This window comes from Diadema antillarum, unplaced genomic scaffold (genome assembly GCF_040938485.1).
Source record: "Diadema antillarum isolate AM-2024a unplaced genomic scaffold, OU_Dant_1.0 seq00000124_RagTag, whole genome shotgun sequence".
Classification (NCBI taxonomy): domain Eukaryota; kingdom Metazoa; phylum Echinodermata; class Echinoidea; order Diadematoida; family Diadematidae; genus Diadema; species Diadema antillarum.
The window spans coordinates 446,194-459,567 of NW_027271204.1; the positions used below are offsets into that span (position 1 = coordinate 446,194).

General features: G+C 40.2%; 1 protein-coding gene across 1 annotated transcript; it reads left to right on the forward strand.

The window, feature by feature from the left end:
• The first annotated feature begins 421 nt into the window (after positions 1 to 421).
• On the forward strand, positions 422 to 10,832 carry LOC139727270 (cytochrome P450 2J5-like). The gene is made up of 5 exons (XM_071638226.1): positions 422 to 743; positions 6,512 to 7,023; positions 8,016 to 8,150; positions 9,552 to 9,891; positions 10,663 to 10,832. The coding sequence occupies exons 1-5, from the start codon at positions 422 to 424 to the stop codon at positions 10,830 to 10,832; spliced, it is 1,479 nt and encodes a 492-aa protein (XP_071494327.1).
• Positions 10,833 to 13,374: the final 2,542 nt, after the last annotated feature.

The window sequence follows — 13,374 nt, forward strand, 5'->3', positions numbered from 1 at the left end:
ACCTCACGAGAGATTTGGTGTCATCTCACACATGAAATTTACGACAGCCCGATGGAATATAGCCTTTTTCATGCGGCGCCTGTGAGACCGTTTTTGCTGTTGTTGTTGTTGTTGTTGCTCCTTATTTTTAGGAGGGAGGGATGGTTGTGCAGCTAGTGATTGGTTGGGCCAAAGTTCAATTCTACAACCCATTCCATCCCACCTCCCCCAACGGCGGTTCCGCACCCCTCTGTACGCTCTCTGATTTATGACACTGATCCTGTGTACTGAGCATAACATTCTTTTGAGCGATTCAGCGACGAAAAAGTGAACCCGTCTGGCTCCGAATCGACACCAAACGAAAGCCGTTCTACTTTGGAGAAGCTGCATCAGAGAGATCAAAATGTCCATCCTGTCTTGGTGTTTCAGCTTTCTGTATAGTATGCCAGTTCTCCTAGTCATCGTCGGTGTAATCTGGCTGATGTTGCACCTCGCTGAGAGAGCCAGGTACCGTCTTCCGCCGGGACCGACTGGTTTGCCGTTTATTGGGAGCTACCTCAGCCTCGGAAGCGTCAAATGTGGACACGAACTGTTCCTCAAGTGGGCTCAAGAGTATGGGGACATCTACACGTTCAGAATCTTCGGGACGCGGTTCGTCTTGTTGAACCACTACTCTCTGGTGCACGATTCCTTCCAGAGCGCAGATATCAACGACAGAGCCGTCATCCTGCCTTTTAACAGGGCTTTGGGGAGGAAAGATTCCAGTGAGTTGTCTGTATCTAACCAAAAAGAGAAAAGAAAAGAAAAGAAAAGAATAGAAATGCCACAGAATCTCCGGTATCTTTACACTATATGCGTATTCAAACGAAGGATTTCTTTTTACCTCGTTTGCAATTTGACTTTTTTTTTCTGCATTTATGTACACAAACCTTGAAGGCAAGGAGATAATGTTCTCTTCGACGTCGAGATATCAAAGAGACTGAGAACAAACACAAATAATTAGCCTACCTAAACGAGGTAGTTTTACGAGGCAGTTGCTGTTGTTATTTTGCAGGGTCAAAGGTCAGCAGTCAATATTCGTTCGTCTTTTGCCTCTGCCGGTTTTCGCCATTAACTTAACACAGGGAGGTGGGAAGAGAAAAAGTGGTATCTCTCGATCTCCCCGCCTCCCTGCTTTAACATTCCGCTCGACCACGAGAAGAAAACATTCCAGGCCCCGTTGCATAAAAGTTACTATTGTGGTAACTTTGCCATCCAATTGTAACTACCATGGTAACAATGCTGAACAGCCAATCAAAATCAAGAATTCCATGGCAGATACCATTGGATATGTCAAAGTCACAATAATTATAACTTTTATGCAACGGGCCCCAGGACGTCGCTGCGTGTCGGTTACACGCATCGCAGAAGAACGCCTATAAATCAACTCATACAAGGTCGACCACTTCCAGCAGCACTACGCGTCAAACATTGACTTGTATAGTCCATTTGTGCTCAATAATTGCTAAGTGACCATCAGTTTTACAACTCTCCAAATTTAAACAGAAGTAAAAATAAAGTGTAAAAGCGTTCAGATGTTTGAAGTTCGCCTGTTACAACTACATATGTATCTTTGAAGTTGGAGTTGAATGATATACATTGATGAACAATTTTTCAATTATTCGACATTTGGATGATCTACAGGTAGTCAAATGTGGCTTGATCTAAATTTATATTATAGTGTGTGGCCGTATTCACATATTTTCCTAATTTACCTAGGGGATAGGTAATAATTATCATATTGAATGGCCTTGAGGGAGATACCAGATAAATATTGCCCGCACTGAAAAAAATATTGCTCTCGTCTTCGACTCGGGCAATATTCTTTCAGTTTGGGCAATATTTTCTGGTATCTCCCTCGAGGCCTGTCAATATTATATAAATGTTCACCCTCGTTGATCGTTGAATTGTATACAACGACCTCGATCATACCTCGTGTTACTTAAATACAGTTGTACACACAGTTCAAAGTAACCTGCGTGTCGTTCATACCACAATCATACAAGATGTCAAAGTGAGACCAATGTGGTAGCTTTATAGGCCTACATACGAGTCAGCCAAGATAGGAGGTTATGTTTTCATCCGCATTTGTTTGGGCATTTGTTTGCTTGTTTGTCTGTGTACAAAATAAGTCAAAACCTATTTTTAAACTGATTTCGATAAACCTTACAGGAAAGGTTGCGAGTGGCGCAAGGAACAGATGACTAAATTTTGGTAGTGATCCATGCAGGATTGTATTATATTACATATCTATACTTAAATTCTATTAGGGATTTGTCGATATTTTGGCAGGTAGGGTCAATTACACCTACCACGTTTTTACTTTGTCATGACGTTATCCCGACGTTGGGCTGTACCGACCACTATGTCCACCACATAATGAAGTTATTCCAACGCACTAGCTTTTAAAGCAGCATTCAACCAAACGTCAGGAACATTATGACATTGGCCAAACGTCATTTTTGCCGGCGGGCCAACTTTGTTCCTCGGTGAAACTTCTGGTGTTATTAATTTTATGCCGACGATTGTACACTGCCAGACCAACGTTATAAACTACTTTTCAACCTTGAATGACCTGTTGGCTCAACGTTGGTCCAAAGTCATGCGTGTACTTTGGATAACATCAAAAACATAACATTGGCCTAACGTCATCTTGGCCTTCAGGCGAACATTGGCCTAACAATGAAACTGGACGTTGAGCAGACGTTGGTACAATGTCCGACCATTACCATATCGGGTGCTGTTCGTTATTCCGAAGGTTCGCTATTCCGAAGGTTCGTTATTCCGAAGGGTCGTTAATCCGAAAATGAAAAAGGGTTCGTTAATCCGAATATTTATGGCGTTATCCCGAAGGTTCATTATTCCGATAATTCGTTAATCCGAAAATGAAATTCGGAAAGATGAACCTTCGGAATAACGAATCTAAGGATTAAGGAGCCTTCGGAATAACGAACCTTCGGAATAACGGGCTGTAACCGTTATATCAACCATAGTGTCCACCTCGAATGATCCTTTGGCCCAACGTTGGTCCACAGTCACGCTTAAATGTTGGTCCATACGTCAGAAATGTGACGTTGGCCCAACGTCATTCTATGCTGCCGCCATGCATGCCAATGTTTTGATCAGAGAAAGCGAAAGAGTCCAGGAAAGGGAGCAAAGACATCAAATGGGGAAGGGTGTTGGAGGGGTAGACTTATCCACCTTTCAGAGCAGCGGAAATGTGAAATTTGAGAATGAAAATGACTCTGACTATTCTCAGAGGTTCATTTCGGTGATCATCAATATGATGAGACACCTAAATGAATGTAGACAGTATTCAATTTTAATTCATGGTATCAATCATGTTAGACCAGGAATAAATGAACACGTCCTTATTTACGATGAAGGACAACATGTATTTTAGTCTGCGTAGTTGCTTCGGGGTGTTCCCTCTAGACCGACACCCACGAGTCATACAGCCCACGAGTTCGACATTGAAAACAGGTCCATGAGTCATACAGCTCACGAATCATACGGCCCATGAGTTCGACACTAGGCAAATAAAGCCCATGAGTTCGACTCTAGGTAAAAACAGCCCACCAGTTCGACAGATGCAACACGGGGCTTAATGTGTCGGTCTCGTGGGCCTTGTTAGCTTAGTGTTGAACAAATGGGCTGTATGACTCGTGAGTTGTATAACTCATGGGCTGTTTGACTTGTGAGATGTATGACTCGTTGGCTGTATGACTCGTGGGTGTCGGTCTCGTGACGTGCACCCGTTGCTTCATGGGCAAATAATTTTATATTGTTTGAGTCTTGAGTCAGTTTGAACATAATTTGTGTTCTTAACGAAAACTGCTCAAGTATGTGTAAAGTGATGTAGTGAGATGTTTCTTTTGAACACGCATTTCGTTGAATTGTTGTTTTGTCATTCATTCGCAGACAAATGATGTATGTAAGAACTCCAACGTTGAAAGTATGGTGACGGGAAATGTAAGCAGTAACGTTCGGATGCTTCAATGTTTCCTGCTAAACTTATTCCTTTCTAGCGGGGAAGAAAAACAAAGAAAAAAGAAAAGAAAAGAGAATTCCCGCTTCGCAGGAAACGTTACAAGGGTGACAATGGGGAGATCTCGCACTGTACCACAATGGATGTCTAAGGGGAAGGAGCGTGGGGCCGGTGGGGGTACATATACTCGAGCTCTAGGGAGCAGAAAAACACATATTTTCTCTTCTGTTCTTCATGCCATCGAGATGTATGAAAAACATTTTATTAATTTTCATCAGTCAACCGTGCATTTGGTGCTTGGCAGTCTGGTACCCTGTACCTCGTTCAACCTGTATTGTCACTACCACAGACTCTTGATATGGATATCACAACATACAGAGGGGGGGGGGGGGGGGGGTACATATACTCGAGCTCTAGGGAGCAGGCAAACATATTTTCTCTTCTGTTCTTCACGCCAGCGAGATATATGAAAAACATTTCATTGATTCTCATCAGTCAACCGTGCATTTGGTGCTTGGCAGTCTGATAGCCTGTTTTACCTCGTTCAACCTGCATTGTCACTACCACAGACTATCGATATGGATATCACAACATACAGGGGGTACACATACCAGCATACCTTGTGGAGGGATGTGGGAGAAGGGGGGGGGGGTTCCCCCTCCCGCAGTGAGACCTTTTTGCATTTTGATCATGTGTGCCCGCGGGGGATGCTATACCATTTGCTTGGGATTTCAAGGATTTGAACTGAAAATATTTCCACGGCCATTAACATGCCGTCTTTTAAGAGCCTTTTGAAATACATACGTAGGAATGTTTCGCCTTTTGTAAGTGATGGTAGACATTGCGACCTCATACAAACTTATCTCGAGTTTGTGCTCTCTCACCCACAAGGCGTTTTCAGTTTCTTTTTACTGGCGACGATTGGGGCACAATAGCGCTGACAATGACAGGATTGATGAAAGAAAGATATTATTCAGAGGGGTGAAGGCTCAGGTTTGAGTTTCTTCAGTTTGTCTCCCTCTACAAATGAAAATATGCTACGATCGCAACTGCTGATCTGTAAATTAACAAACATGTCGGAAAAAGGGAACCAGTGGGACTCGAACCTGTCATCTATACTGCTTTCCGGGCAGCGACACTACCACCAGGCTGTCCCTGGTTGCCGGCAGTGACACGATGAACATGGAAAGGGATTGTTCAGGGACACATTCTAATCGTTTCTAACTTTTCAGCCGCTCTGAACGTCACCAAGCAATCTTTCTCTCTCTCACACAACAACGCAGTTATCAACAGACACATGTGAAATCTTACACACAAAGGGAAAATTAAAATGCAGTGTGTTAATATTGGTTCAGTTCCTTTCTCCTGCTCCTGCCACATTCGCTCCCGTGAAATATCTGCACTCTAATTTGATAAACATAAATTCTACCCACCAATATAATCGTAATCCTAATCCTAATTTTCATCTCAAGCTAAACTTAAAACTTTATCACAAGTCCAACCCTAACCCTATAAGTCCTTGAGGAAAATACGACCGGAGCAGCTGTCGCAGGAGTTAATGTCGTGTCACCATGAGTAAACATAATAGAAAGATTAAACGAGAACTTACCAATTTGAAGTTTGATCTTTATTTTATGAGGGAGTTGGAGAAAGAATTCACAGTGAGAGCCCGCTCAACGCGCGTGCAGTCATACTTCGTAGCAACAAGATGTGACTTCTGTCAGAGTGGAAAGATTGAGAACTTACTTGAAGTTGATCTATACATTTTGGGATAAAATTCATGAAAGGGAGGGAGAGGAGGGACTGTGAATTCTTTCTCCAACTCCTTCATAACATAAAGATCAAACTTCAAACTTCAAACTGGGGATGCAGCATACCCCTAGTCTCCCGATGTCTACACCCCTGCTTATAGCGTGCAGCGGGTACTGCGCAATTATTCAAATTGATGCAATTTTTAACAAACAGGGGTATTTGTTTAAAAGGCAGTTGCGAACTTACAAATTTCGATTTGCATAGACGGAGACAAAGTGAACGAAAATCATCCAACAGTGTATTTAATACCGTAACAAATATATACCGTAAATGAAATGAAATGACATGAAATATAAGATGAATGTCAGATTTCGCTCTCCGGTAAAAGTGGTAATTTATAGCAAGTGAATAATTATACCTGCAAATGACGAGATTTGTGATTGCTCTATCACCAGATACACTTTCATAGCACAGTTTCTTTCTTTCTTTCTTTCCTTTTTCTTTCCTTCTTTTTTTTTTTATTCCTATATTTGCGTAGTTTATGTAGACGTGCACTACATTTCATCGATTCATGCCCCTTTTGTTCGCCCCCAACCGCCCTATTTTACTGAAAGAAACAGGAAAGAGAGCGAGGGGAGGGTAGCCCAGAGAAGGGGGGGGGGGGGGGGGGCTGACACACGTTCAAATGCACAAGATGCCCCATTTATTACGGATTGTTCATGGATAATATCATATTCATTATTCACTTCTTAGATTCCGGACTGGCCTTGGTGACAAATAGCGAGGGTCCAACATGGAAAGAACAGCGCCAGTTCATCAAGAACATGTTCCGTGACATCCGGGCTGCCACAAACAACTTCGAAGACATAGTCAGCGCCGTCACCAGCAAACTTATGGCGGAAGTTGCGAGGAAGGATGGAGCACTCTTCGACCCTGCCGAGATGGTGACCGTTTCCGTGTCCAACATCACCATTTGCATCATGACGGGAAAGATCTACGACTACGACGACAGTGAGTTCGTGAGTATGTCGAAACTAGCCTCTAAAGTCTTTGACTGGATGGGCCCGGCTGCTTTCCTCTACCATGTGCCGCTGTTGGCACGGCTACCACTTGCCATCAACAAGAAAGGAGATGCCGTCGCGCTAAATATGATGGAATTCCTCACGGCCATCATACGAAGACATCGCGAGTCGTTCACTCCTGACAAGAAAGCAACCGACATCATCTACGGTTTCCTAGCGGAGCAGCATCGGAGAAGGTCAGAGGTATGTGTGTGTAAAGTTTCAAATGTCAGTTCATTAGATAATAAACACTGATCACAGAGCCTTGTTATCTACCATGCAAACAATCGAAAGACTGCTCTGTTTATACATCCAACCAGGTACTATATGTGAGAAGTAAACACTACTATCCCTGTGTTTCTGATTTGTTTGGTTTTTTTTTTTTGAGGGGGGGGGGGGGGGTAGGAACCTGTATAACGAAAATGAGAAAGAGATACAATCAAACAGAAAATCTCCATTTGATGTTATCAATGATAAGGTACGATTTCATCGTCATTTCTTCCGGAATATCCCACTACGTTTTCGATGCTTTGGCCTTGTTCATATACGTTCTTCTGGGATCCCTTGTTCACAAAACTACTAGCATTCAACGGAGAAGATTAATCAAGGAATAAGTGGAAACATATGTTGCAATATGTTATATTACCATAGAATTACGACTTCAAACGCAAGGCATTTTCGGTGATGCCCACATTATTTTGTAACGTTAGATATAATTTAGCATTTTCGACAAGTTCTTTGTTACCACTCATTTTTCTTCTTTCATTTTTTTCGTCTCTTCCAACTTGAGCGTGAGAAACATTGTATCGAACGCGTTACAAATGTAATGTATTATTATTAGTATCATTATTGCTATTATAATGATTATCATTACTCAGTACTATAATCATAAATCCACAGGTCCAACATGTTTATCAAATATCATCATATTAAAATTATCATTGACATTCTCTCTTTCTATCAGTCACACGTTATAACATTATTGCACATAGAATTACGAACGCTTTGTTTAACGGAGTCAAGGGTACATGCTGACATTTTTTTCTTTTGCAACTCTTTTTTTTTTTCTCCTCCAAAGAAGCAAATTTTCGTGGTAAGTTGTTGTCATGTGCTATCTTCACTCAGTGAATAAACTCGCGTAACCTACATGATTATCGAAATGATTAGTACATTCCTCGAATTTCATCTGTATACAGGGTGTTGACCTGGGTTCATTCGACAACGATTGTCTGGTTCAGTTGACCCTAGATTTCATGCTCGGAGGATTCGAGACCGTTTCTGCTTCCCTCCTTTGGTATTTCCTTTGCATGGCCAAATATCCTAAGATTCAGGTGATTATGGAAGCTGTTCGCTTAAGCTTACTTCTGTCTGTATTCATTGCATGTGCATATTCATGGAGATCATACTTATTTAGAGAAATTTGTACGATTGATATTGGTATACTTGATAAATAATTGTATTTCATACTACCCTTAACACATTGCTCGCTTAAAGGGATGTTACACTATTGGTGGAGATGAGAATTGGGCTTTTAACCTTTTGCGAGATATCAAGAAAACACTTACGATATAGTACGGAGCATACCATTTTACGAGAAATTCAAAGTTTATTTGATAAAAATCTGGTTTGGAATGACTGAAACATCCAAAAACAAAGTAAAACAAAGCAACCGTAATAAAGTGTGGGTCCCACACTTTATCAGAATCGCTCTTTTTTTGGATATCTCAGCCATTTCGAAACCAATTTTCATCAAATAAACGTTTAATTCCCCTTAGAATTACATGCTCTTTCATATCTCATAAGAGGTTTCTCATTATTTCACCAAAAATGTTAGAAACCTGACATTAGGTCTCAACTAAAACTGCATGATCCCTTGAGCTTACTATGTTTTTATTATTGCATGTGTATGTGGAAGTCATACGTATTTAGAGTAATTTGTACGATTGATATTGGTGTACTTAATGAATAATTGTATTTCATACAACCCTTAACGCCAATACAGTTTGTTTGAATGACTGTAGATATACAGTCCGTCATCAACTAACAAACAAAAAATGGAATTCATTCTCAGGGTGAACTGAAGGTGCGCTCAAGTGATATCAGAGAGTTTTCAATGTCTTTTGGGTTGGTCTCACCTTCAAACTTGCATTTATTTCTTATTTCTAAACAGAATTTTGTTATGCTGGGTTCCCACTGTCGTGAAATCCGCTCCGCAAGCAAACAGCTGGCCATTAGTAGTTGATTGTAGAATTTTTTTTTTTTTTTTGGATAAGATTTGTCTATCACATTACTAAATCTGCGCCACGATTAAATTCGTGGTCTGAATCGTGGGGAACTCATAATCGTAGATGCATCAGATCTTGAGGCTATTCGTAGCAATTACCATGATCGCAGAAAAGTTTTGGACGATTCTGTAGTTGTTTACGATCAACATGATTGCCATGCGTAATTGAAAAAAAAAAGAAGAAGATGTAACTATGCATGCTTATTAACCTTCGTTAGAGCACGTTTTTCTTTGAGCACACTGTGTACTTTTCAACAGCTTTGCATATTTCTATACATGCAGTAAAGTGCTTCTGGCGAGATTTGTCTAAACATTCTCTGCTATGGTTTGAAGCACTTCTGTGAACTTTGAAAATCACCAACTGCTTACTTTGTTAATCACTTCTCTTTGCGCCCCTTTTCATTTTTAACTAATGACATTTGTCATTTCTCACTATCATTACTTGCAGGCAAAAGTCCAAGAGGAGCTAGACCGTGTGGTTGGAAGGGACAGACTTCCCAGCCTTTCCGACAAACCGAATCTACCATACACTCAGGCAACGATTGCCGAGTGTACTCGACGATACCCCGCGGTGCCGGCTCAAATACCTCACGGCACGCGATGCGACGTCAAAATTGGCGGCTACGACATCCCAAAGGGCTCGTATGTCGTCAACAACAGCTTCACGCTGGCCATGTCGCCCGGTGAGTGGGAGGACCCCGAATGTTTTCGGCCGGAACGTTTCCTGGTGGACGATGGGCGCGGATTCAACAAACAGCTTGAGATGAAGCTTGCCACTTTCGGAGTTGGTACGTAGTATAATTGTTGACTGCCAGTCACAGCAATACAATGTTATTACATTTAAAAGTATTATTCATCATCTTCATAAGAAACAAAAACCTAGCTTTATAGTGTTTCAAAATGGTTCTGAAATGTGAGGTAGGGATAGAAGCAGACAATGTTAAAATTTGAATCAGTTTAATTAATGTAAAGTATTGTTAGACATGCAAAATGTTAACAAAGTATGATAGAAATAATGTTTCTAGACTAAACCGTCTACAGTTATGATTTATTGAGAAAAACAGCGATATCTGATGATTCTTCTAAAACTTGTCATATATTGGCACAATTTAACAAACCGACATAAGACATAGCTGTATTTTTTAAGGAAATGTTATCAATATTTTTTTTTCTGTTACAATGAAAGAGCACTTGTCCTACTCTTTTAAAAAGCAGGGAAAATGATACCACCATTTTAGTAACAAGTTGGGGGAATGTATATACCTTTCATGAAAAGTGAAATTTGTGGATTTTTTTTTTGATAATATCGCTACACTGTTTTCACTTGTGAATTCACAAACTGCAGTAGTCAGCGATGGCTGCAAAGAAACTTTAAAAAGGCATATAACTTTTCAACGGATTGTCCAACTTTCCCCATACTTTCACTGATTTGTTCTGATAGTATTGTTGTATTCACTTAATTCAAATGCACGTTTGAGTTTATATCATAATTTGCGCGACAATGACAGATAACGAGTATGAGGAATCATTCAGCCCTTCATCTTTTCTTCTTTATTCAGGCCGCCGCACGTGCCCAGCGGAGCAACTTGCAAGAATCGAAATGTTCATCATGTCCACCCATCTCCTGCAGCGGTTCACCCTCACAGTGGACGAAGAGACAGCCCTAGAAGGACGGAGTCTCATGACCTTTAGCCCCCTTCCCTATAGGGTTAGGGCCTTGGCACGTTGATATGGAAACGTTTAGATGTAGGGATTACCAATCCTGAGAGAAAGTAACGCGGTTGTGATGGGTAAGATTAGATGGAGAGGGTTCGTGGGCACTTTGCTTCAGAAATACAGCGTCGTTTGATATTTCACATACACAAAAGATATTATATATTATGCTTTACATTAAATGTATGTTGATTTTATATATACATGGCCGGCGCCACGTTTTCAAAAAAACAAAGGGGGAGGGAGGCCACTTCCGGGTTTCATAAGCTAGCAGGCAAAAAAAAAAAAAAAAAAAAAAAAAAAAAAGCTTCCGCCAGCCTTCACATTTGAGGATAGTGTCTAGGAACCGAGTGTATTCATAAGCGACAAAAAGGGATAAGATTTTGGACTACATGTAAATACATCATCTGCCTACTCCCATAAAGAAGTACAGCAGTGTACTCAGGGCTACGTCTACCCCCGCCCTCAACGGGAGAATGGGAGCTCCTCCCATTGACGCCATAATCGATAATTGTTTGGGGGTGGGGGGGGGGGGGGGGGGGAGGCAGGCCCTAATTTTTGTCGACCATGGTTTATCTAATCTAGTACGCAGGGATATGTTCAAAAAGGGAGGAAAATAGAAGATTACTGTAAGCAAAAGTTTTCAAGACAATTAGAAGGAAACAGACAGCATGGACGTAGAGGGCAGCAGAGAAAGCACTAATCCTAATGACGTAAGGGTATGTGATTGTTTTTTTGTAAGACTTACTACAGTATCTAAGTTATGGTATTCAGCTTTTTACCACAATGATTTACTCCTTGTTCCAAAAATCAGTTGAATTGAGTTTATTTCATTCGTACCAGCAGAAGTGCGCATTTTTTTTTTCTTTTCTCTCTCATAAAAATCTGCTGTACTCGTTTTTCTTTGTATAATATTTGTCTCTAATCACCACGCTTTGGCTGAAGGTCTAACTGAACCATTACCTTCTCTGTTGAGGTTAAAGAGTTTAACCTAAAGCGAGTTGATTACACTCTTGTAAAGATGTTATATTTGCAATTAAAGCTACTATAAAAGACAATGATAACAATGAGATATTGAATGCAATAAAAAGGTTAAGAATATTCATAGTTGTGCTATGAGTAAAGTATCACTTGGAAGGGGTTATTTTGCTCTATCTTAAGATGGACTTACATAAAAGTGTTTAAAAATGACGCTTAGCCTATTCAAATCTTTGCCAATGATGTACACAGAGCAGTGAAGTGTCACTACTAGTAGAAATGTAGTATAGAGAACTATTCTCTAACACCAGAGAAAACAAGATGTGTTATTTGATAAATCATTGATTATTTTGTGAAGGGTATTATACAATGTCCTCTATAGTTATGTAGCGCAAAATTCGTAAAGGGAATACACCCTAAGAATACTATTGCCTTTCCTTCTTCTTTATGGTACGCCTATTTCGTTATGTCATGCATATTCTAAAGCGTTGGAAAATGTGTATATCATGATTATATTATATCGCATATTGCATTCATTCGTTCGTTCGTTCATTCGTTCATTCATTCATTCATTCATTCATTCATTCATTCATTCATTCATACATTATTTTTCATTTCCAATATTACGTGTATTTTTTTTCTTACAGAAAATTAAATGCATTATTTAGCATTACATCGTACAATGAACAAAATTTGTAAGTTCTGAAAACACATTTTAGTGTATTTCATATCATTTTCACATCATTTATTTCCACTTCCATTAATGATAATGACGTTACATAACACGCCAAATCGAATAAACCTATTTCACCACACATCTGTATTGAGTAGAAAGTGTATGTACAAAATGCGGTGGTTTCCTAATCGGGTACTCAACGAAGATGTACCATGTAATGTCGTTCAAGTTTGTACATTGTATGTTCTGCAAACGTGACGAACATGATTGTGGTTTATCATATTCTTTGTAAAAGTCATTATACATGTACCATGTTCATCAAATAACTGCATTCGCGTATTCAAGTCAACAGATAACAGAGGATAGCTATAGTGTATAATACAAAAATGTAAATATTTGCGGAGTGTTCGTACGGTGTGAGCAAACTAATAATGGCCTTGTAGGATGTTGACTTGCACTGTTGGCTGGCGTTAGCTCAGTTTGCATATTAATCCCACTGAAGTCTAACCTCTTTTTGAATAACCTCTTCTTTATAGGCAATGAGTCTTTTTTATTTTCAGTTAACCGTGATATGAGTGTTTATTTGTGAATAAGAATAAACCTTTGTCTTGTACGAATAAAAACCAAGTTTCAGTTTTATTGCCGGTTGTTAACTTGATACGTGTGTGTGTGTGTGTGTGTGCCTCATCAAGGGGCAGTGTCCTGGGCTCCGTTTCATAAAACTTATTAGGGACAACTGCCACATTTCTATGACAAATTTGCTCTTAGCCAATCAGATGCTATGATTTCAGTAGCTTATACCATCTATGGTGGCAACTTGTCTCTGATATTACAAGTTTTATGAAATGGCCCCCGTGAAATGCTCCTGATCTGATTCCCCCTCCCCCTATCAAGTGGGGGGGGG

Excerpts from the sequence above, each read along its gene's own strand:
- LOC139727270 (XM_071638226.1), top strand. The coding sequence starts at position 422 with ATGCCAGTTCTCCTAGTCATCGTCGGTGTAATCTGGCTGATGTTGCAC. Across the intron at positions 7,024-8,015 it reads AGCATCGGAGAAGGTCAGAG|GGTGTTGACCTGGGTTCATT; the intron begins GTATGTGTGTGT and ends ATCTGTATACAG. Across the intron at positions 8,151-9,551 it reads CCAAATATCCTAAGATTCAG|GCAAAAGTCCAAGAGGAGCT; the intron begins GTGATTATGGAA and ends CATTACTTGCAG.